The sequence below is a fragment of the Canis aureus genome, chromosome 27, assembly GCF_053574225.1.
Source record: "Canis aureus isolate CA01 chromosome 27, VMU_Caureus_v.1.0, whole genome shotgun sequence".
In the NCBI taxonomy this organism is placed as follows: Eukaryota; Metazoa; Chordata; class Mammalia; order Carnivora; family Canidae; genus Canis; species Canis aureus.
Genome location: NC_135637.1, coordinates 25,639,983 through 25,664,862, shown reverse-complemented (window position 1 = coordinate 25,664,862; position 24,880 = coordinate 25,639,983). Strand labels below are relative to the sequence as shown.

The 24,880-nt window shown below is 38.8% G+C and overlaps 1 protein-coding gene across 12 annotated transcripts in view; it reads left to right on the top strand.

Moving 5' to 3' along the window:
• The window catches only part of CHEK2 (checkpoint kinase 2), a 93,823-nt gene that overhangs the window by 46,820 nt on the left and 22,123 nt on the right, over positions 1-24,880 (top strand). For 7 of the 12 annotated variants that reach the window (XM_077874172.1, XM_077874170.1, XM_077874168.1 and 4 more), the window contains 4 exons: positions 13,772-13,896; positions 14,016-14,163; positions 16,658-16,748; positions 22,636-22,744. In XM_077874172.1, the coding sequence (XP_077730298.1) occupies positions 13,772-13,896; positions 14,016-14,163; positions 16,658-16,748; positions 22,636-22,744 (473 nt within the window). Of the gene's footprint in view, positions 1-4,938; positions 5,071-12,647; positions 12,760-13,771; positions 13,897-14,015; positions 14,164-16,657; positions 16,749-22,635; positions 22,745-24,880 lie in introns of those variants that run through there. The other 5 variants (XM_077874176.1, XM_077874173.1, XM_077874174.1 and 2 more) reach the window with 4 other exon arrangements.

The window sequence follows — 24,880 nt, the reverse complement described above, 5'->3', positions numbered from 1 at the left end:
ATAAATAAATAAAATCTTTAAAAAATAAATAAGTAGGAGCTATTATTATTATTAATTATTGATTCACATCCATTTTTTTCTAAATGTTTTATAGATTTAGTCCTTATATTGATCCGCTTTGAGTTGTACTTTGTATATGGTATGAAATAGAAGTCCAAATTCATTTTTTTGCATGTGAATATCCCAGTTTTCTGAGTACTTTCTTGAAGAGACCATTCTCTCTCTGTTGAATGGTCTTGGCACCCTTGTCAAAAATCATTTGGCCATAAATGTGAGGGTTTATTTCTGGACTTTTCAATTCCATTCTTTTGGTCTATGTGTCTATCTTTTTGTGCAAGTATCACAAAATCTTAATTGCTGTAACTTTGCAGTAAGTTTTGAAATCCAGAATGTGAGTCCTGATTTGTTTCTTTTTCTTTTTCTTTTTCTTTTTCTTTTCTTTTCTTTTCTTTTCTTTTCTTTTCTTTTCTTTTCTTTTCTTTTCTTTTCTTTTTTCTCTCTTCTCCTTCCTTCCTTCTTTCCTTCCTTCCTTCCTTCCTTCCTTCCTTCCTTCCTTCCTTCCTTCCTTCCTTCCTTCAGATTTTATTCATCCATTCATGAGAGAGACACAGAGACATAGGCAGAGGGAGAAGCAGGCTCCCCATGGGGAGCCTGATGTGGGATTTGATCCCTTGACCCCAGGATTGTACCCTGAGCCGAAGGCAGATGCTCAACTATTGAGCCACCCAGGCCTCCCTGTTCTTTTTCAAAATTGTTTTGACTATTCTGGGACCTTTACATTTCCATATGAATTTTAGGACCAAGGGTCGGACACCCAACCGAGCCACCCAGGTGCCCCTGAGTACTGACATCTTAATTTTACTAAGTCTACCAGTCCATGAACATGGGATGTCTTTCCAATTTTTTAAGTATTCATTAATTTCTTTCAATGATGTTTTGTAGTTTTTGTATGTAAGTCTTGCATTTAAAAAAAAAAAGTATTCTTGGTCAGTGGTTGAGTGTCTGCTTTTAGATCAGGTTGTGATCCTGGGGTCCTGGGATTGAGTCCTGTATCAGGCTCCCCACAGGAACCTGATGTCCCTGCTTCTCCCTCTGCCTATGTCTCTGCCTTTCTGTGTTTTTCATGAATAAATAAATAAAATATTAAAAAAAAAAGTAGTTTGGGGGCATTTGGCTGGCTTCATTGGTATAGCATGTGACTCTAGATCTTGGTGTTATGGGTTTGAGCACCACATTTTATGTAGAGATTATTTAAAATAAAATCTTAAAAAAATTCCTAAGTATTTAAAAAATATTTACTTATTATTTAAAATTTTATTTATTTAAGTAATTTCTGTACCCCATGTGGGGCTCGAACTCAGAACCCCAAGGTCAAGAGTTTCACTCTTGGGGGATCCCTGGGTAGCTCAGTGGTTTGGCGTCTGCCTTTGGCCCAGGGCGTGATCCTGGAGTCGCAGGTTCAAGTCCCAGGTTCGAGTCCCAGGTTCGAGTTCTGGGATCGAGTCCCACATCGGGCTCCCTGCATGGAGCCTGCTTCTCCCTCTGCCTGTGTCTCTGCCTCTCTCCCTGTGTCTCTCGTGAATGAATAAATAAAATCTTAAAAAAAAAAAAAAAAAGAGTTTCACTCTTCTGACTAAGCCAGCCAGGTGCTCCTTATTACTTTTTTAAAGTAAGCTGTGTTCCCTTTGTGGGGCTTGAACTCGTGACCCTGAGATCAAGAGTTGTATGCTCTACTGACTGAGCCAGCCAGACTCCCCATATTTACTTATTTTTATTGTGGGAAAATATATGTAACAAAAAGTTTTGCCACTGTAACCATTAAGTAAACCGTTAAGCTTAGTGGCGTTAAGTACATTTACAAAATGTGTGCAACTATCACTAATAATCTATAAAAATTTTCTTCTGGTAACTGTCCTCTCCCTGCCCTCACACCTCTAAGCTTTATTTATATATAATCGATGTATAACATTGTGTAAATTTAAGATGTATAGTGTATTAATTTGATAGTTACATATTGCAAAATGATTACTACCATAGTGTTAACTAACATTCCCATTACATTGCCTAATTACTATTTCTTTTTTGTGGCGAGAACATTTAAGATCTATGCTCTTAGCAAGTTTCAAGTATGTGGTATAGTATTATGAACTATAATCAGTACGTTGTACGTTAGATCCCCAGAACTTATAATCTTGTACTGGGAAGTTTGCACCTTATAACGAACATCTCCCCTTTTTCCCCCACTCTTCAGTGCCTGGTAACCACTATTCTTGGTATATATGAGTTTAGGTTTTTTAGACTCCCCGTCTAAGACATGTAAGTGAGATTATATAGTATTTGAATTTCTTTGTCTTATTTCACTTATAATGCCTTCAGAGCTAATCTATGTTGTCACAAATGGCAAGATTTGTGACTTTAATGGCTGAATAATATTCCATATTGTGTGTGTGTACATACACACACACATATATATACACATACACACACATATATACCATATTTTCTTTGTCCATCCATTGTTGGACATTTATGTTGCTTCTATGTATTGGCTATTATATATATGTATTTTTAAAAGATTTTATTTATTTATTCATGAAAGACACAGAGAGAAAGAGAGAGGCAGAGACATAGGCAGAGGGAGAAGCAGGCTCCATGCAGGAAACCCCATGTAAGACTTGATCCAAGAACTTCAGGATCACGCCCTGAGCCAAAGGCAGATGCTCAACCACTGAGCCACCCAGGCGTCCCTGAATTGGCTATTATAAATAGTTACACAGTGAACATGGAGGTACTATATCTTTTCAAGTTATTGTTTTGTTATCTTTGGATAAGTACTGAAAAGTGGAATTACTGGATCATATGGCAGTAGGGTTTTTTTTTTAAGATTTTGTTTATTTATTCATGAGACATACAGAGAAAGAGAGAGGCAGAGACACAGGCAGAGGGAGAAGCAGGTTCTATGCAGGGAGCCTGATGCGGGACTTGATCCTGGGACTCCAGGATCATGGCCCCGGGCCAAAGGCAAGCATTAAACCACTGAGCCACCCAGGCATCCCTCTGTTTTTAATTTTTGGAAGAACCTCCATTCTACTGTATGTAATGGCCGCACCAATTTACGTTCCTGCCAACCGTGCACCAGGATACGGTTTACTCTACTTCCTGGCCAACACTTAGCAAATCTTTTGCCTTTTTTTTTTTTTCTTTTATTAAATATTTATTTATTTTAGAGAGAGAGTGTGGGGCAAAGGGAGAGAATCTCCTCTGAGCCAGCAGCCTGATGCAGATGTAGGTTTCTATCCCATGACCCATGAGATCATTATCTGAGCCAAAACCAAGAGTTGGTTGTGACTGAGCCACTCAGGTGCCCCAAATCTCTAGTCTTTTTGATGATAGCCATTCTAACAGGTGTGAAGTGGTATCTCATTATGGTTTTGATTTGCATTTCCCATTGGTTAGGGATGTTGAGTACCTTTTCATGTATTGGTTAGCCCTTTGGATGTCTTCTTTGGAAAAATGTCTATTCAGTTCCTCTGCCTATTTCTTAGATTGTTTACAGTTTGCTTGAGTTGTAAGAATTTTTATATATTTTGGATATTAACTCCTTCTCATATATATGATTTGCAAGTATCTTCTTCTGATTTGTAGATTGTCTTCTCATTTTGTTGATGGTTTGGGTTGCACAGAAGCTTCTTAGCATGACATAGTCCCACTTACTGATTTTTGCTTTTGTTGATTGTGCTTTTTTAATTTATTTTTTATTTATTTATTTTTAAATTTTTATTTATTTATGATAGTCACACACAGAGAGAGAGAGGCAGAGACATAGGCAGAGTTAGAAGCAGGCTCCATGCACTGGGAGCCCGACGCGGGACTCGATCCCGGATCTCCAGGATCGTGCCCTGGGCCAAAGGCAGGCGCTAAACTGCTGCGCCACCCAGGGTTCCCTGATTGTGCTTTTTTTAAATTTGTATTTTATTTGTATTTATTTTTTAAAACTATTTTTAAAAAATATTTTATTTATTTATTCTTGAGAGACACACAGAGAGAGGCAGAGACAGAAGTAGAGGGAGAACCAGGCTTCATGCAGGGAGCCCGATGCGAGACTTGATCCCCGAATCCCAGGATCATGCCCTGAGCCAAAGATAGATGCTCAGCCGCTGAGCCACCCAGGCATCCTGGTTATATTGTTTATTTGAGATTTTTTTTTTTTTTGCTTCTTGAGGTAGGCCTGTATTGTTATATACTTCCCTCTTTTTATTGTTTTATGGTTATTAATGGTTGTTTTTGTAGTTCTTTTCTGCTCCATTTTTTTCTTGTTCTCCTTGTGGTTTGCTTGCTGTCTAAAGACATAATGGATTTCTTATGTCTTTGTTATTTGGATATCTATATCCAATGAACAAACCTAAAATGAAATTTATTTTTAAAAAAATTTTATTTATTTATTTGAAAGAGAGAGAGAGTACAAGCATGGGGAGGGGTAGAGGGTGGAAACAGACTCCCTGCCGAGCAGGGAGCCCCCCTGCCCGACTGGATCTCAGGACCCTGAGATCAGGACCTGAGCCAAAGGCAGATGCTCAACCACTGAGCCAACCAGGTGCCCCACTTTTTCACTTTATTGATGATGTTGTTTGACACAGTAATTTTAAACTTTGATTATGTCCAATTTCTCTATTTTTTCTTTTGTCACTTGTGCTTTTAGTGTTGTATCTAAGAAAGCATTATTTAACCCAGGATTGCAAAGCTTCATTACTGTTCTTAGAGTTTTATAGTACTGGTTCTTACTACTATTAGCCTTTGATTCTGTTTGAGTTGGTTTTTGTTATGGCATGAGGTAAGAATTTCAACTCTTGTTTTGAATGTGGATATTTACTTGTCCTAGTGCTTTTTGTTAAAAAGACTATTCTTTTCCCAGTGAATTGTTTTGGCACTCTTTTTGAAAATCAGCTGACTGTAAATGTAATTTGTTCTGGTCCTTCCATTCTTCTGAAAAGAATCTACATGCTGTCCTTATGCTAGTACCACACCATCTTGATTATGGTAACTTTGGAGTAAGTTTTGAAATTGCAAAATGTAAGTAAGTCCTCTAACTTTGTACTTCATTTTCAAGATGATTTTGGCTATTCTGAGTCTTTGTATTTCCATAAGAATTTTAATTCGAGCTTGTTAATTTCTGCAAAGAACGTAGCTGGGATTTTGACAGGAGTTGTGTAAATCAGCAATTTGTGCATTTTGCCATGTTTACAGTAGTATTCTGATCCATGAACATTTATATAGGTCTTTCAAATTCCTTTTCAACAATATTTTATGGTTTTTAGAGTATTAGATTTACATTTCTTTTGCTAAATTTATTCCTAAGTATTTTATCCTTTTAATGCTATTGCAAACAGTTTATAATTATCGTAATATATATTTAACTCTGTGCCCAATGTGGGGCTTGAACTCAACCGCATGATCAAGTTGCATGCTTTACCAACTGAGCCAGCCAGGAGCCCCCAAGCAGAATTATTTTTAAATTTCATTTTAAGGGGGCCCCTGAGTTGGTCAGTCAGTTAAGTGTCTCACTTTGGCTGGGCTCATGATTCCAAGGTCCTGGGATTGAGCCCTGTGTTGGGCTCTCTCTTCTTTGGGAAATTTGCTTCTCCCTTTGCCCATTGCCCTGCTTGTGCTCTCTCTTTCTTTCTCTCAAATAAATAAATAAAATCTTTAAAAAATAGACATTTCATTTTAGGTTTGTTCTTTGCTTATGTATAGAAGTACAAGTGCTGGGATGCCTGGGTGGCTCAGTGGTTGAGCATCTGCCTTTGGCTCAGGGTGTGATCCCGGGGTCCTGGGATTGAATCCCACCACAGGGAGCCTGTTTTTCCCTCTGCCTATGTCTCTGCCTTTCAGTTTGTGTCTCAAATAAATAAATAAATAAATAAATAAATAAATAAAATCTTTAAAAAAAAGTACAAGTGCTTATTGTATATTGATCTTGTATTCTGTAATTTTGCTGAACTTATTTATTAGGTCTAACAGTTTTTAGTGGGTTCCTGAGGATTTTCTGCATAAGATTATGTTATCTGTGACAGAAATAGATTTGCTCCTTTATTCCTTCCTTTCATTGTCTTGGTTTGAACCTCTAGTATAATAAATAAAAGTTGTAAGAGTATACGTCCTTGTCTTATTTCTGGTGTAAGGGGTAAAGCTTTCACCCTTATCATTAAGTGTGTTATTAGCCATGGGCAGTTCATAAATGCTCTTTCTCAAGGTGAGGAAGTTCCCTCCTATTCCTAGTTTATGAAGCTGTTGTCATTGTTGTTTTTAATCATGAGGGGTGTTGGATTTTTTCAAAAGCTTTTTCTGTCTACTGAGATGGTCTTGTGGTTTTGTTCTGTATTCTATTGTGATTGTGTGTTACATTAATTATTTTTCAGATGCTAAGCCAACCATGTTTTCCTGGGTTAATTCTCACTTGTTCATGTCTAATCTTTTTTACATGTTGTTGGATTTGGTTTGCTGTGTATGTCAGTCTGTAGTTGTCTTGAGATGCCTTTGCTTTGGTATTGGGGTATTAGTAGCCTCATAGAATGAGTTGAAAAGATTCCTTCCTCTGTATTTCTTGTAAGATTTTGAGAATAATTGATATTAGTTCTTTAAATGTTTGGTAGAGGGCAGCTCCGGTGGCTCAGCGGTTTAGCGCCACCTTCAGCTTGGGGTGTGATCCTGGAGACCCAGGATCCAGTCCCAAGTTGGGCTCTCTGCATGGAGCCTGCTTCTCTGCCTGTGTCTCTGCCTCTCTCTGTCTGTCTGTCATGAATAAATAAAATCTTAAAAAAAAAAAAATGTTTGGTAGAATTTAAAATTATTCATTTGAAGTTTTTTGATCACTAGTGCAATCTTTTGGGTGTATTTGTGTATTCTTTTTCTTGTGTCTGATTTGATAGTTTCTAGAAGTTTGTATATTTCTTCTGTGTCATCTAATATGGTCTACTGTTATTCACGGCATTTAAAAAAAAAGATCTTATTTATGTGCTTGAGAGAGAATGAACAAGAGCATGCATGTGCATGAGCAGGGATGGGACAGAGGGAGAAGAGAAGCAGACTTTCCACTGAACAAGAAGCTGACACAGGGCTCTGATCCAAGGACCCTGAGATCATGACAGGAGCTGAAGGCAGATGTTTAACCAACTGACCCACCCAGGCACCACCACAGTATTCTCTTTTAAATCCTTTTTATTTCTGTAAGGTTAGTAATAATTGCTCCTTTTGACACCCCCACTCAATGGTCACTCTATCCAAAGTTTTATCAATTTGTTGATCTTTTCAAAGATCCAGCTTTCAGGGGTGCCTGACTGGCTCAGTCAATAGAGCATGTGTCTTTTTTTTTAAATTCTTTTTAGCATATGACTCTTGATCTTGGGATTATGAGTTTGAGCCCCACATTGGGTGTAGAGATTACGTACAAATAAAATCTTAAAAAAAAAAAAAAAAAAGAACCAGCTTTTGGCTTGATTGATTTATTATCTTTCTATTCTATATTTCATTTGTTTTTGCTCTGATTTTTATTGATTTTCTCCTGCTAGTTTTAGATTTTATTTGCTCTTTCCAGTATCTTAAGGAGAGTTAAGTAATTGACCTAAAATCGTGTAATTTAGATATTTACAACTACAAATTTCCCTGAGTAGTGCTTAAGCTGAATCCTGTAAGTTTTAGTATGTTGTTTGTTCATTTCATTCATTTTGAAGTACTTTCTAATTTTCTTACCAGTTTTTTTCTTTGTCCCTTTGGTTTTTCAGGAGTATGGTGTTTAATTTCTACTTAAATGGGAATTTACTAAATTTCTTTGTGTTTTTGAGTTCCTAATTTCATTACATTGTGGTTGGAGAACATGCTTTGTATGATTTGTGTACTTTTACATTCACTAAGGGGCTTTTTTTGTTCCTAGCTTATGTTCTGTCTTGGAAAGTATGTTTTATTTGAGAAGAATGTGTATTTTCTTTTTGTTGGGTAGAGCATCTGGCTTCGGCTCAGATCTTGATCCTAGGGTTGTGGGATTGAGCCCTGTATCAAGCTCCATGCTCAGCAGGGAATTTGCTTCTCCCTCTCCCTCTGCCTCTTCCCAGCTCATGTGTGCACACACACACTCTCTTCCTGTCTCTCAAATAAATAAATAAAATCTTTCTCTTTTTAAGATTTTGTTTATTTATTCATGACAGTCAAGGAGAGAGAGACAAAGACATAGGCAGAGGGAGAAGCAGGCTCCTCACAGGGAGCCTGATGCGGGACTTAATCCCAGGACCCCAGGATCACACCCTGAGCCGAAGACAGATGCTCAACCACTGACCCACCCTGGAGTCCCAATAAATAGAATCTTAAAAAACAAAACAAAACAAAACAAAACAAAAAACAAAAACTTGAGTAGGAAGAAAATAAGGGTGAGAGTTCAGGTCGGAGGCTGGGAAGGGTGAATGCTCTGTAGTTGGAAGGACATGGGTTCAAGTCCTAGGTCTGTCCCTGTTTGGCTGTCTCAGGCAAGTGATGCTACTTCTGAACCTTGCCATCCTCATCTGTAAAATTGGGGGAAAATGTTAAAGCAAAGGTGAGGAAGATAGTCTAAAGGTCAGGATAGAATGGTGATCAAAGGGAAAGTTGGGTTAACTTTTCCCAGATAGGTTTAATTTTTTTGACCATGATATAGAAGGAGGGAGAACAGTGAGTTTGAACTTCAAAGAGGTCTGGGATACCTAGTAAAAGAAAATTACTTTTCTAAATTTTCAATTCACTTGCCAAAACCAATGTACCTGTTGCTCTCCTCATATACTCTCTTACATGCTGGCAAGATGGACCCATTCTTCCCTGGGTTCATACACCTAATTGCTTTACTGAGAACATCTGGTCACTTTGCCTCCTACCTTGCTCTCCGTGCCATCCTCCACACATCTGTGGAGCCTGGGGGCTCTCCTGATGAGCAAATGTTAGAGCAGGCTCTTCCATAGGTGGCTGTTTTTTAGACTCTCTACCATCCCTGGACTATTAGTGTCCTGATAAATTCTCAGTGCTCTTCCTCTTCCCAGCTGCTGGAGAAGTTCCTGATTTTTCTTTCTTTCTTTCTTTCTTTCTTTCTTTCTTTCTTTCTTTCTTTCTTTCTTTCTTTCTTTCTTTCTTCTTTCTTTCTTTCTTTCTTTTTTTTTTTTTTTTTTAGATTTATTTATTTATTTATGATAGACACAGAGACAGAGAGAGGCAGAGACACAGGCAGAGGAACAAGCAGGCTCCATGCCAGGAGCCCGACACGGGACTCGATCCCGGGACCCCAGGACCGTGTCCCAGGCCAAAGGCAGGCACCAAACTGCTGAGCCACCCAGGGATCCCCCAAGTTCCTGATTTCTAGTAGAAATACCATGGTTCATTAATTCCTTCCCCTATTAACAGATACTTAATGTTGTTTCCAGTTTTTGCTCCCACAAGCAGGATTCAGTGAACATACTTGTAGTTGTCTCCTCGGTCAGTTGGCAAATGTCTTTCTGGGGTAGAGTCTGATTTGAATTGCTGGGTCACAGAGTAGGAATGGTTTTGCTTTGTAATCATAACGTATTTCTAAGCATCTTTATGTTTTTCTTTTCACATTTTTCTTTTTTTAAAAAAATTTATTTGAGAGAGAGAGAGAGAGAGAGAGCATAAGTGGGAGGTGTAGAGGGAAGGGAGAGAGAATCTCAAGCAGACTGCACTGAGCACTGAGCCTGACCCATAGTTTGATCTCCTCTAACTGTGAGATCAGGACCTGAGCCAATATCAAGCGTCATTTGATTAAACAACTGCACCAGCCAGGTGTCCCCCTTTATTTTTTATGTTAATTGTGATTCACAACACATTGTTTGCAACTGGCTTTTTATACTTAGCAATGTGTCTTAGACATCTTTCTGTAAGAATGTAAAGATTTGGGGCAGCCTGGGTGGCTCAGCGGTTTAGTGCTGCCTTTAGCCCAGAGCCTGATTCTGGAGACCTGAGATTGAGTCCCATGTCAGGCTCCCTGCGTGGAGTCTGCTTCTCCCTCTGCCTGTGTCTCTGCCTCTCTCTCTTTCTCTCTCTCTCTCTCTGTGTCTCTCATGAATAAATAAATAAAATCTAAGGGATCCCTGGGTGGTACAGCGGTTTGGCGCCTGCCTTTGGCCCAGGGCGCGATCCTGGAGACCCGGAATCGAATCCCACGTCGGGCTCCCGGTGCATGGAGCCTGCTTCTCCCTCTGCCTATGTCTCTGCCTCTCTCTCTCTCTCTCTCTCTCTCTCTCTGTGACTATCATAAATAAATAAAAATTAAAAAAAAATCTTAAAAGATATTAAAAAAAATCTAAACAAAAAGAAAAAAAGAATGTAAAGATCCTCATTCCTTTTTATAGGTATGTAACATTTAAAAAAAAGATTTATTTATTTTTGAGAGAGTGAGTGATCGATCACTTGCAGGAGTGGGGGAGGGGCATAGGGAGAGAGAAAAGCAGACTCCCCACTGAGTAGGGAGCCTGACCTAGGGCTTGATCCCACCACACTGAGACCATGACCTGAGCCAAAAATCAAGAGTTGAACGCTTAACCAGTTCAGCCCTCCAGGCGCCCTTGATATATAAAGGCATTTTGAACTACCCTCTTACTAATGAACATTTAAGATGTTTATTTCTTTTTGCTCTAAGAATAATGCTATAGTGAATAACCTTTACTTTTGTTCTTATATCCTTTCATTATACATATGCTTCTATCCATAGGATAAATGCCTACAAGTGGAATTTCTGGGCCAATATGTGTATCTATATAATTTTTAAAAATTAAGGTGAAATGCACATAACATAAAATTAGCCATTTGAAAGTGAACAGTTCAGTGGCTTCACTACCTTTTTCTAGTTCTGAAACATTTCCATTATTCCAAAATAAAGCCGTGTACCCATTAAGCAGTTACTTTCCATTCCTCTCTCTTCCTGGCAACTAGCAATCTGTATTTCATTTGTATGGATTTAACTGGTCTGGATATTTCATTTAATGTAATTATACAATTAATGTTTTTTTTTTTTGTGTCTGGTTTCTTCTAATGTTTTCAAAGTTTATCTATGTTGTAGTATGTATGAATTGTAGCATATATTATTTTTTGGCTAAATAATATTTCACTACAGGGGCCCTTGGCTGGCCCAGTGAGTAGGGCATGCAACTCTTGATCTTATATCCATAAATCTACTATATGGATATAATATTCCATTATATGTAAATACCACAATTTTTTATCCATCTAGCAAGAAACATTTGGATTGTTTCTATCATTTGGTTATTGTGAACTGTTCTGGTATGGATACTTGTATACAAAGTTTTGTTGGGTACCTTTTTTCAGTTCTTTTGAGTATATACCAAGGAGGGGAAATGCTGAGTCAAAAGGCAATTCTTATGTTTAACTTTTTGAGGAGGGCAGCCCCGGTGGCGCAGCGGTTTAGTGCCGCCTGCAGCCTGGGGCGTGATCCTGGAGACCCTGGATCGGGTCCCGTGTCAGGCTCTCTGTGTGGAGCCTGCTTCTCCCTCTGCCTGTGTTTCTGCCTCTCATTCTCTCTCTGTGTCTCTATGAATAAATAAATAAAATCTTAAAAAAAAAAACACACAAAACTTTTTGAGGAATGACAAACTTTTCCACAGTAGCTCTACCATTTTACATTCCCACCAGCAGTATGTGAGGGTACTGATTTCCTTGTATCCTTGCCAACACTTATTATTTTCCTTTTTTAAAAAAGTTAAAGCTATTTTCATCAGTGTGAAGTGGTTGCATATGTAATTTTGATAGATCTTACCAAATTATCTTTACTAGATTCCAAATTATATTTGGTGTATAAATTACATTCTTACTGGCAATGTATAAGGTTAATAGCTTCTTGATACCTCTTGCCAACACAATGTTATAATATGTAAATCTTTGCTTATTTTTTTAAAGATTTATTTATTTATTTTTAAAAGATTTTACTTATTTATTCATGAGAGACACACAGAGAGAGAGGGAGAGACAGAGACACAGGCAGAGAGAGAAGCAAGTTCCATGCAGGAGCCTGACATGGGACTAGATCCCAGGTCTCCAGGATCAGGCCCTGGGCCGAAGGCAGCGCTAAACCGCTGAGCCACCTGGGCTGCCCTCTTCTTTTTTTTTTTCCTTTTTTTTTTTTGTTAAATGCGTACATGTTCATGCATTTGTTTTATTTTATTTTTTATTATTTTATTTTATTTTTTAAAGATTTTATTTATTTACCCATGAGAGACACACAGAGACAGAGGCAGAGACACAGGCAGAGGGAGAAGCAGGCTCCATGCAGGGAGCCTGATGTGGGACTCAATCCTGGGTCTCCAGGATCATGCCCCTGGGCCAAAGGCAGGCGCGAAACCATCCAGGGAGCCACCCAGGAATCCCCTGATTTCATTTTTTTAAAGGATTTATTTTTAGGTAATCTCAACACCCAACATGGGGATTGAACTCACAACCCTGAGATCAAGAGTTATATATGCTCTACTAATTGAGCCAGCCAGGCAGCCCTTGCCTTTAAAATTTCTTGTATTGAATAATCAAGATAGGTTATTTTTTCTTATGTTTGAGCTTTTGCATTTCTTTCTTTATTTTTTTTAAAGATTTTATTTATTTATTCATAACAGACACAGAGAGAGAGCGAGGCAGAGACACAGTCAGAGGGAGAAGCAGGCTTCATGCAGGGAGCCTGATGTGGGACTCAATTCCGGAACTCCAGGATCATGCCCCAGGGTGAAGGTGGCACTAAACCGCTGGGCCACTGGGACTGCCCAGCTATTTGTATTTCTTTGTCTTGTAAATTGCCTCTTCATATCCTTTACACAGTTTTTACTGGATTGTTTGTCTTTTTAAAATTTGTAGTAACTTGACAGATATTACAGAAATTACAACTTTGTGATATGAGTTGCTAATATTTTGTCTGGTCTTTCTATTACCATTTACTTGCCTACTATATTCATGACCTAGGTGCTGGAACTATGTAACACGTGAGACCAAGCCTGCCCTCCTGGAGTTTGTTCTAACAAGGGAGTGTGGGGAGACAATACATAAATAATCAAGATAACTTCTGGTCATGGTCCATATTTAGTAGGACACAAAGCAGGATGTCATTATGATAATGGGTGATAACATAGGAGTCTGCTTATACAGAAAGCTGAGTGAAAGGTGATAATTTGAGTCCAGGCAAAGGTAAGATGGCTATTGAAGTAGCTGGGAACAGAGACTGCAAAGGCCACCAAGGGTATTGTGACATTAACACTGTGCCCCCAGCATATTTGGGGCAGTGGAAGGTACCTGTGGGACTGGGTAATCAAGGGGAGTAGTACAAGGTGATGCTAGGAGGGAAGCAGTGTGAGATCCTATCCTGAGCATCTATCTATCCTGCTATGGGGAGGAGGGCACATTTTATACTAAGTACGATGGGAAGAATCAAGAGGATAATTGGTAGAAGTTATTAGATTATAAGTGTTTTTTCAAATCATTAATAACTGAGAATTTTTAATGACTGCTTATTCATACTTATGTATAAACCATAATTTATTAAACTCACTGGAAAATTGTTTTCTTCTTCCCTCCTCGTTTTTATTCATGTAAAACTCTGATAAAGATATCTGTAAGAAAAAAAAAAGATATCTGTAAGCTTAATTGCTTTCTTAGGTTATTTTTCTACAATTAGATTTTATGAGCAGTTTTTAAAGGTGTTTGATGCATGAAATTCGACAGCACTCCGGTGTGTACTTTTGTGTTTCAGAGTGTGTTAATGACAACTACTGGTTTGGGAGAGATAGAAGCTGTGAATACTGCTTTGATGAGCCATTGCTGAAAAGAACAGATAAATACCGGACTTACAGCAAGAAGCACTTTCGGATTTTCAGAGTAGGTGACAAATAATCTGTATATTTGGGAGAACTGGTAATGTCATCACCACTCTGAGATATGTTAGCACTGTAACTCCCCACTGTTAAAACTTTGAAATGAAATGTTCTCTATTTTAGGAAATGGGTCCTAAAAACTCTTACATCGCATACATAGAAGATCACAGTGGGAATGGAACCTTTGTAAATAGAGAGCTGGTAGGGAAAGGAAGACGCCTTCCTTTGAATAACAATTCTGAAATTGCACTTTCAGTATGGAGTAATAAAGGTAACATTATTATCTTTTGGTTACTGGATCTTTTTTTCCTCTCCTATAAAGGGAAAATTGACATTGTGCCCTTGGCAGAGTATGGTTTGGATAAAGTAAGAAGGTTTGTATTCAGGATTCAGTGCAGACTTAGGTACATTTTTAAATTAATGAAAAATTTCTATGAAGGCAGATTTTCCAAGGTTTAATTGATTGGGTTAGTTTTGTTTAAGGCTGTATGCTGTCAATTGAATGGTACTGCTTAAGATGGTTCTTCATTCATTGATGCAGTTTACACCGCATCAGTTTTAGGTGTCAATGAGTTGTTTTAGGCCATGAATTTTTCTCCCTCCCTCCCTCCCTCCCTCCCTCCCTTCCTCCCTCCTTCCTTCTTTTCCTTAATTGCTGCAAATATCTATTGAACTTCGTTTATCTGCCAGGCATTAGGGTATTTCTGGAAGAATCTCAGCTTAAAGTTTCTACCTTAAATGCCACGTGGTTATTCTCTGATTGATGTTTCTTGTCATCATCAGGCAGCATTTTATGAACAGCCACTCCTAACATTTTACTAGTATCACATCTAAAATGAACAGTTGTCATTCACAGAAAGAATAAAAACCTGTAGAGTGAAACGTAATCTCACAGTGATTTTAAATCCTTGGACAGGAGGAACACTCATTTCTTTGATTAAAAAAGAACAACAACCGCAGAACTTTGCAAAACTACATGAGAGTTGAATGACTGGGAAGAATGTATGAGTGTGTGGGTAACACCTTAAAAATATAGATGCTCACAGGTGTTGTCTCACAGATCCTGGTCTAGTAGTCCCAGGGATTTAAAAATTCTTGCTTAGGTGATTCTCATGTAGGCAGTCTTCAAACTGGCATCTGGGCATGATGGCTATACTAGGCATCCCAAAGCACATTTTATGATATTTTCCCCTGTTTCTGACTCGTGTTTTCTATGTGTGATACTTATAGTCAGGGCAGCTGCATAAAGTTTTGCTGTTTGAGAGCACCTGGTGGAGATGACAACCAAGTATTGAAATTTGGCCTGTCTTACTTGGTAAGCTGTGTGCCACCTTTTCCTAGTTGGTCTGTCCAAGGGGCACCTTTTCTGCTTTGAACAGAGGTGTTATCTGGGCTAAAGGTGGCCATAATCGAAATAGATCAGGCTGGTGCTCTGCAGATTGCATTCAGTTTATTGACATTTTATTAGGCATTTGCTGTTTGTACTTGAATGTGAAAAATCCAGATTGCTTTGAAAAGGTAGACTGTCTGGCCACACTGATCCTATAATCCCATAACTGGAGGATTGGCCAGTGCTCAGTAGAGCCTGCCTTTGTTTTAGTTGCATGGTTTGTGTTTGCCCATTCAAGTCCTCACTGCTCCACGTTGTCTTACACTCAACGCAGCCTTCCTTGTGTACGTGGCCTGGCTTCTGTGGGCAACTGAATTTGCAGCTCTTGAAGTAGACCTTGACATCTGTGAGAAATAGCTCTCCAGAGCCCCTCAAGTTCCCAGATTCTTAGATGCCACTGGAATATCCAGAGTCATAAATACCCACAAGCATAGAGAAACAGTTGTATCTTGGTTCATTGGCAGGTTTCCTTCACTACACAGGTGTCTCATGCGGACCAGCGTGGAATGAAGCACACTCAGGTGGCTCAGATTTGTGCCTTTGAGTGGAACTCAAGGTTACCCCAGGGAAGTTGAAACCTGTTGCTGCCTGAAATATGAGAAACTCAAGGGTCTTAACAAATTTCACTCTTTTAAGATATTATATTTACCATCGATTTTGAGGAATTGAAATGTTGATAATTGATTGCAGCCTTGGCCCACATGGAATGTTAAATTTTTTAATGAGTAGGGTATTCTTTCTTTTTCTTGGATACAGCTCAAATAATGGAGAAATAAGGTGACTTTTGGGAAAATGCTATTTATTTAACTTTACAAGTAGGTTCAACATGGTTTGCACTATAAAATGCCAGACGTGTAGAGGTATATAAATGGCAAAGAGAAAATGATGATGACCTGTGGTCTAATCTTATTGGGATGTGTATTTGCTTAGAACATTTTTTTTTTTTTAAGGCTAAAACTAATTGTTTTTTGGTGCTGGGCTTATGCTAATCTGCATGGTTGCCCCCCTCGCCCCGCACTGAGGCAGGAACTAATCTTGCATGGGCCTTTTATATCAGTTGCAATTGATTAATATTCTGAAGTCAAGGAATAAGACTAATATATATATATATATATATATATATATATATGGATGGATTTCCTGCTCTATAGTGAAATGATGCTGTGTATTTCTGTTGCGGAATGAGATTTCACTGTTATTTTCCTTGGGTTTCATAACATGTATTAGCCTGGCTAAATAATTCATTTTAGACTTAGGTGTTAAATGTAATTAAAAACAATTGTCTTATATTCCATATGTTCACTAAATCTTAGGACTATTTTATTTTCTCTTTACCAAATGAATTAATGAGACTTTTTCTGCCCTTTTCCCTTAGTTTTTGTATTTTTTGATCTGACTGTAGATGATCAGTCAGTTTATCCTAAGGAATTAAGAGACGAATACATCATGTCAAAAACTCTCGGAAGGTAAATTTTTTTTGTTATTATGGAAATTGCCCTTCATTTTTTCCCCTAAACATTTGTTATTGATTAGTTTCTTCTTCCTAGTTTTGTAACATTCATTAACTTCATATTTGTAGGGCACTTGTTTGTGATAGGTATGTTATTGATTTATTTGATAATGATCAATTCAAATGAATACTTTTTTTTTTAATAAATTTTAACTTTGGAAAAAAAAAAGAAATTTTAACTTTGGTAGCTCAATAAAGCTGCTTTTAAAAAGTTATTCACAGGGGCATCTGACTGGCTCAATTGGTAGAGCATGTGACTCTTGATATCAGGGTCGTGAGTTTAAGTCCCACGTTGGGTATAGAGATCACTTAAAAATTAATTTTTTAAAAAATTAATTTTAAGGGGATCCCTGGGTGGCTCAGCGGTTCAGCGCCTGCCTTTGGCCCAGGGCATGATCCTGGAGTCCCAGGGTAGAGTCCTGTGTCAGGCTCCTGGTATGGAGCCTACTTCTCCCTCTGCCTGTGTCTCTGCCTCTCTCTCTCACACTAGGTCTATCATGAATAAATAAATAAAATCTTAAAAAAAATAATTTAAAAAAGTTGTTAGTCATATACCATATGATTCACCGATACAAAGTGTATAATTTAACGATTTTTAATATATTCACAGAGTTGTGGAACCTTTACCACTATCAGTTTTAGAACATTTTTATTGCCTTCCCAAAATCCTAGGAACATCTTGGGAAGTGAAATGGAATTAACCATGGAGTCAGGCAAAGTTCTCAAAAATGTTTGGTTTCAGGAACCTTTAGACTCTTAAAAATTACCGAGGATGCCAAAGAGCTTTTGTTCAAATGGCTTAAATCTATTGATATTAATTGTATTAGAAATTCAAGTGGAGAGACATTATTAATATTTATTAATGCATTAAAATTTCACTTATGTCAAGATAAATAATATTTGGGGGGTGCCTGTGTGGCTTAGTTGGTTAAACCATCCAACTCTTGATTTCTGTCCAGGAATTGATACCTGAGTTATGTTTCCTAGTGGGGAGTCAGCTTGAGATTCTCTCCCTCTTCTTCTGCCCCTCCCACTCATTCTCTCTCAAATAAATAAATCTAAAATAAAATAAAATAATGTTTTTAGTACAAAATAATTCTTTAAATAAAGATTAGTGATTAGAGAGACATTATTTGGGGATTGCTGGGTGGCTCAGTGGTTTAGCACCTGCCTTCGGCCCAGGCCATGGTCCTGGAATCCCAGGATCAAGTCCCACGTCAGGCTCCCTGCATGGAGCCTGCTTCTCCCTCTGCCTGTGTCTCTGCCTCTCTCTCTGTGTCTTTCATGAATAAATAAATAAATAAAATATTTTTAAAAAGAGGCATTATTTCACAGATTTGCAAATGTCTTTGATACCTGGCTTATTAGAAAATGGCTAGATCGTGATAGATATTTGCTTCTTTGTTTGGTCAGTTATGTCACCTGCCATATAGCCTCTGGAAAACTGTATGCTCATGAGAGAATGAGAATGAAAAAGGCAAATAATGTCTTAGTATTTTTCTGCAAATAGTTTAGGCTTTGTGGACACCCTGCAAGCATCTTGGGGTCCCTTGGAGGTTGCCTAAAACTACTTCGAGAACCACTTAGTTAGGTTTTTAGGTTTTATTATGGGGCTCAAACTCATGATCCCAAGATTCTCATGCCCTCCGAACTGAGCCAGCCAGATACCCTGAGAAACACTTCCTTAGGGACACCTTTACCACGTTGCATCATGTCCTTCACTCTCCCTCCCCAAAGGCCTTTCTTTTAACATATTTGGAAATATGAAAGTAGGAACTAATAGAAGGAAATAATCACCTATATTCCTGCCACATAGAATCAAATACAGTGTACTCTTTATGACCATCTATGGGAGATATTTTAGTTTATGGCTATTAAATTCAGTTACTCACTATTTTCATATTTGCATAGGTGCTTGGAAGTTTACAGTGAAATTTGTGCCTGCCCCCCCACCCCCTTTTTTAAGATTTTATCTATTTATTCATGAGAGACACAGAGGGAGGCAGAGACATAGGCAGAGGGAGAAGCAGGCTCTGTGCGGGGAGCCCAATGTGGGACTCGATCTCTGGATTCCGGGATTAGGCCCTAAAAGGCAGATGCTCAACCACTGAGCTACCCACGTGTCCCTGTGCCTGCCCTTAAGAAATGTATGGGACTCTTATTTTCCCTAGGGGAGGATTCAACACAAATCCTCTTAATTTTTAGCAGGTGACAGAAACTTAACTCACGTGAGATAAAAGAAATTTACTGAGTTCATACTTGAAATCTGCTATGCCTGGTGGCCTTTATTTCACTCTTTGAGTTCTGATTATCTGTGTGGCTTTGCCTCTTTCTAGGGCTCTTATAAGTGTTACTAGGGCTCTGGCTTATCTATTGATTTAGCTACTATTGGTTGCTTATAGATTTGCTTTCTCTTTGAGGCAGGAAAATGGCTTCAAGGGGCCCTACATTCATGTTTTCTTCCTTCTAGAAACCACCACAGAAAGAATCGTTTCTCTCTCAACATCAGCATCTAATTTCAGGGGAAATCTTGACTGGCTCAATTTTGGTTACATGTCCGCCTCATGGTACTATTATAGATACTCCACTAGAGCTACATTGACTCGGAAGATTTCTCAGGCAGAAGGTGGCTTTATCAGAAGGGGAATTGGAAAGTGTTTTGAGCAGAGTTTAAAAAATAATAGTTATGTGGACCGTTATCTCACATTAGATACAAAAATTAACTCAAAAGGAAAAAAACCTAGACACCTGGGTGGCTTGGTGGCTCAGTTAGTTAAGTGTCTACCTTTGGCTCAGGTCATGGTCCCAGAGTCCCAGGATCAACCCCACAGTAGGCTCCCCACTCAGCAGGGAGTCTGCTTCTCCCTCTGACCCTCCCTACTCTTGTGCTCTCTCTCTCTCTCTCTCTCTCAAATAAAATCAAACAGAAGAGATAAAACTATAAAACTGGGGATCCCTGGGTGGCGCAGCGGTTTAGCGCCTGCCTTTGGCCCACGGCGCGATCCTGGAGATCCGGGATCGAATCCCACGTCGGGCTCCCGGTGCATGGAGCCTGCTTCTCCCTCTGCCTGTGTCTCTGCCTCTCTCTCTCTCTCTCTCTCTCTCTCTGTGACTATCATAAATTAATTAATTAATTAAAAAAAAGAATTCCTGAAAAAAAAAAAACTATAAAACTATATGAAGGAAACAGGGATAACTTCATGACCTTAGATTTGGTGGTGGTTTCTTAAATATGGCACCAGAAGCACAAGCTACAAAGGAAAACAATGCATAAATTAGATTTCATTAAATTTAAAAACCTTAGTGCATCAAGATACTATCAAAGGAGTGAAACACAACCCACAGAGAGAAAATATTTACAAATTATCTGATAAGGATCTAGTATTCAGAATAAACAACAGAAGGAAAAACTACCCAATATACAAATGGGCGAAGGATTTAAATTGACTTCTCCAAAGAAGATATATAAATGACCAACAACCACATGAGAAGATGCTGTGCATCATTAGTCAAATGCAAATCAAAACCACAATGAAATACTACTTTGCAGCCACTAGGATGGCCATAGTAAGGAAACGGAAAGTGACAAGTGTTTGTGAGGATGCAGATAAATTGGAACCTCTGTATACTACTGATGGGAATGTAAAATGGTATAGCCATTGTGGGAAATAGTTTCTTGGTTTCTAAAAAAGTTAAACATAGAATAACCTATGGCCCAGCAATTCCCCTTGTAGATATATGACTCCCCCTCTCCCAGTTGAAGACAAGTGTTCAGACAAAAAACTTAGGCATGAATGTTCATTGCAGCTCTATTCACAATAACCCAAAGGTAGAAACACCCCAAATCTCCATCAACAAATGAATAGATGAACAAACTGATATATCAGTACAATGGAATATTATTTAGCTATAAAAAGGAATGAAATAGGGCACCTGGGTAACCACTAAGTGGCTTAGTGTCTGCCTTCAGCTCAGGTCATCTCAGGGTCCTGGGATTGAGTCCTGCATTGGGCTCCTGTTCCACAGGGAGCCTGCTTCTCCCTCTGCCCCTTTGTCTCTGTCTCTTATGAATAAATAAATAAAATATTTTTTTAAAAAAGGAATGAAATAGGGGATCCCTGGGTGGCTCAGCGGTTTGACATCTGCCTTTGGCCCAGCGCGTGATCCTGGAGTCCCAGGATCAAGTCCCACATCAGGCTCCCTGCATGGAGCCTGCCTCTCCTCTGTCTGTGTCTCTGCCTCTCTATCTGTGTCTCTCATGAATAAATAAAATCTTAAAAAAAAAAAAAAAAAAAAAAGGAACGAAATACTGATCCATACTGTAGCATGGCTGAACCTTGAGAACATGCTAAGTCAAAGAAGCCAGACATAAGATCCACATGTTGTGTGATTTCACTGATATGAGATATTCAGAATAGACATATCCATTGAGACAAAGCAGATAAGTGGTTGTCAGGGGCTGGGGGCAGCATAGAATGGGGATGGAGTTTCCATTTTGGCTGATGGAAAAATTCTGTAGTTAGAGTTGGTGGTTGCAAAACATTGTGGATGTACTTAATGCCACTGAATGGAATTTTTTAAAAAATTTTATTTATTCATGAAAGACTCAGAGAGAGGGGCAGAGACATAGGCAGAGGGAGAAGCAGGCTCCCTACAGGGAGCCCGATGCAGGACTCTATCCCTGGACCCCAGGATCATACCCCAGTCCGGAGGCAGATGCTCAATCGCTGAGCCACCCAGGCATCCCTGAATTGTACATTTTAAAATGATTACAATGGGGTGCCTGGGTGGCTCAGTCTGTTAAGCATCTGCCTTTGGCTTAGGTTATGATCCCAAGGTCCTGGGATTGAGTCCCATACTGGGCTCCCTGTTCAACGGGGAGTCTGCTTCCCTCACCCTCTGCCCTTCCCCAGCTCCCCCTGCTCATGCTGTCTTGCACGCTCTTTTTCTCTCAAATAAATAAATGAAATCTTAAAAAAAAATAAAATGATTAATATGGTAAATTTTATATATATATATATATTGTGAATTGTATATATATATACAATTCACAATTTAAAAAATGTCTTGGCAAACTCATCATCCCACTCCAAAGTCACAATAATTATAGTCTACTTTGGGCATGTAATAAGCGATGGATACTTGGATAGCAATTACCTTCACTTGACCCAAGCTTTGGAGAACAGAGCCCATTAGGTTACCTGTATTTTGAGTGGTATCCTGATTATTATTCCTTCTCCATTATAGTATCCCAATTAATTACAAATCTTTAAGAGTTTGCTTCAAGTGGGTTGTATAATACTTGTGTGTGTGTGTATTTTTTTTTTTTTTTTTTTTAGGTATTGTGATTTTATTTATGGTGAAATTCATGGCATCAACTACTTGTGTAGTTCGCTTAAATAAGAAAGAATATATCAATGAAAGTAATTCATTTGCAGATGCTATTTACTGTAACTTGTGTCAGGCACTCATTTTTATCTAGGACTTTGTTCTACGTCATGTTTCTCTGACTCTAGGATAAGTAATTTCCCTCTTATTTGTTCTTGGTGTCTTTCTGAGAATTTCAGAAAATTTCTGGGGTCCCAATAAGACTTAAGTCTGTATTTCTTAGCTCAAAAGGTGGAATTTGGAGCTGACTCAGTGCTGTCGGATGATCCACATTCACTTATGCCCTTGACATTTTACATTGGTGAGGTTTCACTGTGTTGTCCCCTGGAAACAGGGACAATGGAAGGGTTGTGGGTGGATGGTGTTTAACTTGTTATAGTTGAGGCCAGCTCAGGAGATGGATCTCATGATTAAAATCATTCTGACAATTGATCATCTTATGTTTCTCTCTGTAGTGGTGCCTGTGGTGAGGTGAAGCTAGCTTTTGAGAGGAAAACATGTAAGAAAGTAGCCATAAAAATCATCAGCAAGAGGAAGTTCGCTATTGGCTCTGAGAGAGAGGCAGTAAGTACCTCTGTTGGTGGATGCTCAGTGTTTTTAACACTTTTTAATGTCCCCAAATAGTTTTAGAGTGTTTTTTTGTTTTTTTGTTTTTTAAGATTTTACTTACTTGTTCATGAGGGACACAGAGAGAGAGGCAGAGACATAGGCAGAGAGAGAAGCAGGCTCCCAGAGAGGAAAGCCTGATGCAGGACTCAATCCCAGGACCCCGGGATCCCACCCTGAGCTGAAGGCAGACGCTCAACCACTGAGCCACCCAGGTGCCCCATATGTGAATTTGTATTAAACAGCATTGAAAAATTTTGAGTATTGGGGCCTTGGGTAGCTCATTTGGTTAAGTATCCAAACTCGATTTTGGCTCAGGTCATGATCTCAGGGTCATGAAATTGAGCTCTGTTTTGGGCTCCATGCTGGGTGTGGAGTCTGCTGAAGATTATCTCTCACTTGGGCACCTGGGTGGCTCAGTGGTTGAGCATCTGCCTTTGGCTCAGGCCATGATCCCGGGGTCCTGGGATCGAGTCCCACATTGGGCTTCCTGAAGGGAGTCTGCTTCTGCCTCTGCCTATGTCTCTGCCTGTCTCTATCTCTCATGAATAAATAAATAAAATCTTAAAAAAAAAAAAGATTATCTGCCCCTCACCCCATTTTTTTTTAAAACATATTCAGCTAACCTAGAAATTTACTGATCAATAGTTTGGTTCCAAAAATATATATATATTTTATGAACTAGATTTATTTATTTATTTATTTATTTATTTATTTATTTATTTATTCATTCATTCATTCATTCATTCATTCATGATAGACAGAGAGAGAGAGAGAGAGAGAGAGAGAGAGAGAGGCAGGAAACACAGGCAGAAGGAGAAGCAGGCTCCATGCTGGGAGCCCGATGTGGGACTTGATCCCAGGATTCCAGGATCGTGCCCTGGGCCAAAGGCAGGCGCTAAACAGCTGAGCCACCCAGGGATCCCTCCAAAATTATTTTGTTATACATAATAACATACCTAGCAAAGTGTCCTGTGTCCCAAGTTCCATTCCGTGTCTTCCCCACCCCCTCCACCCCAGTGTTACAAGTTTTAACAATACATAAAAGGGAATTGGGGGGAAAAGCAACTCAGCCATATCCCTACCACTGCAATTCCACAGCTGTTTCCAGTTTTCTGTTTCCTTCTAGGGCTTGTTCATACAGATTTGCATTTTTAGATGGTTGAAATCATATTGTATATACAGTTTTGTATTCTGCTTTTCCTTATGAGCATTAATGCATAAACTTTCCCCTAATAGATGCTTTTTGGTGATTGAGCCTCTATTTCATGAACTTTACTATAATTATTCACCCATTGCTCTGATCATTTACATTTCTAATTCTTTGCCCTTCCTGATAACAAAACAGTGACTATCTTAGCATCTACAGATTTTTAAAAATCTGAATTAAATTATTTAATAGTCTCTGTATAGTAGCCATTCATTTTATTACATTTTCTCTAATATGTATTTACTGCATTGGTGAAATGGTCAAATGTACTGGTGTTTTAACACATGATCCAACAAAGTAATGTAAAGTGAGGTCTCTAATCATTTTTTCCTTTGTGGCCATCTGTTTCTGGCCATTATACTTTAACATTCTTTAAAGATCGATACTCCCACACCCACACCCCAAAGACAATGCCATTCTCACATGGCAAGAGCAATTTCCTTTATGTGGTCACTTTGTTGTAGATCCTTTTCCCTTGTGATTCCAGATTTTTTTCCCGTTTTGAGGGGAGGAAAATACCTACCAGGTTCTTAATGACTTGGAGTAAAATTTTACTTCTTAATTTCATCTTTTAAATCAGATTGGACTCTTTTAGACTGCTCTATCATCAGAGTACGCCCTGACTTGGTAATGAGTTTAACAGCTTACAGGAAGAGGCAGGCTTTTAAAATTAAACATCTGGATTTCTTAGCTGAAGTCCATTTTACATAAATATGTAATTCTATATCCTCCTCGTTTTGGAGGGTGTAGCCCATGAGGCTGAGTAACTTGATTCATCCTTTTGGAATTGCAGTGGAGAGCAACTACAGTCCCCTGATGCTTACTCTCATTGGTGTCTCAGGAAATATGTTAGCCTGTAGTAACTTGGAACCTGTGTCTTCTCC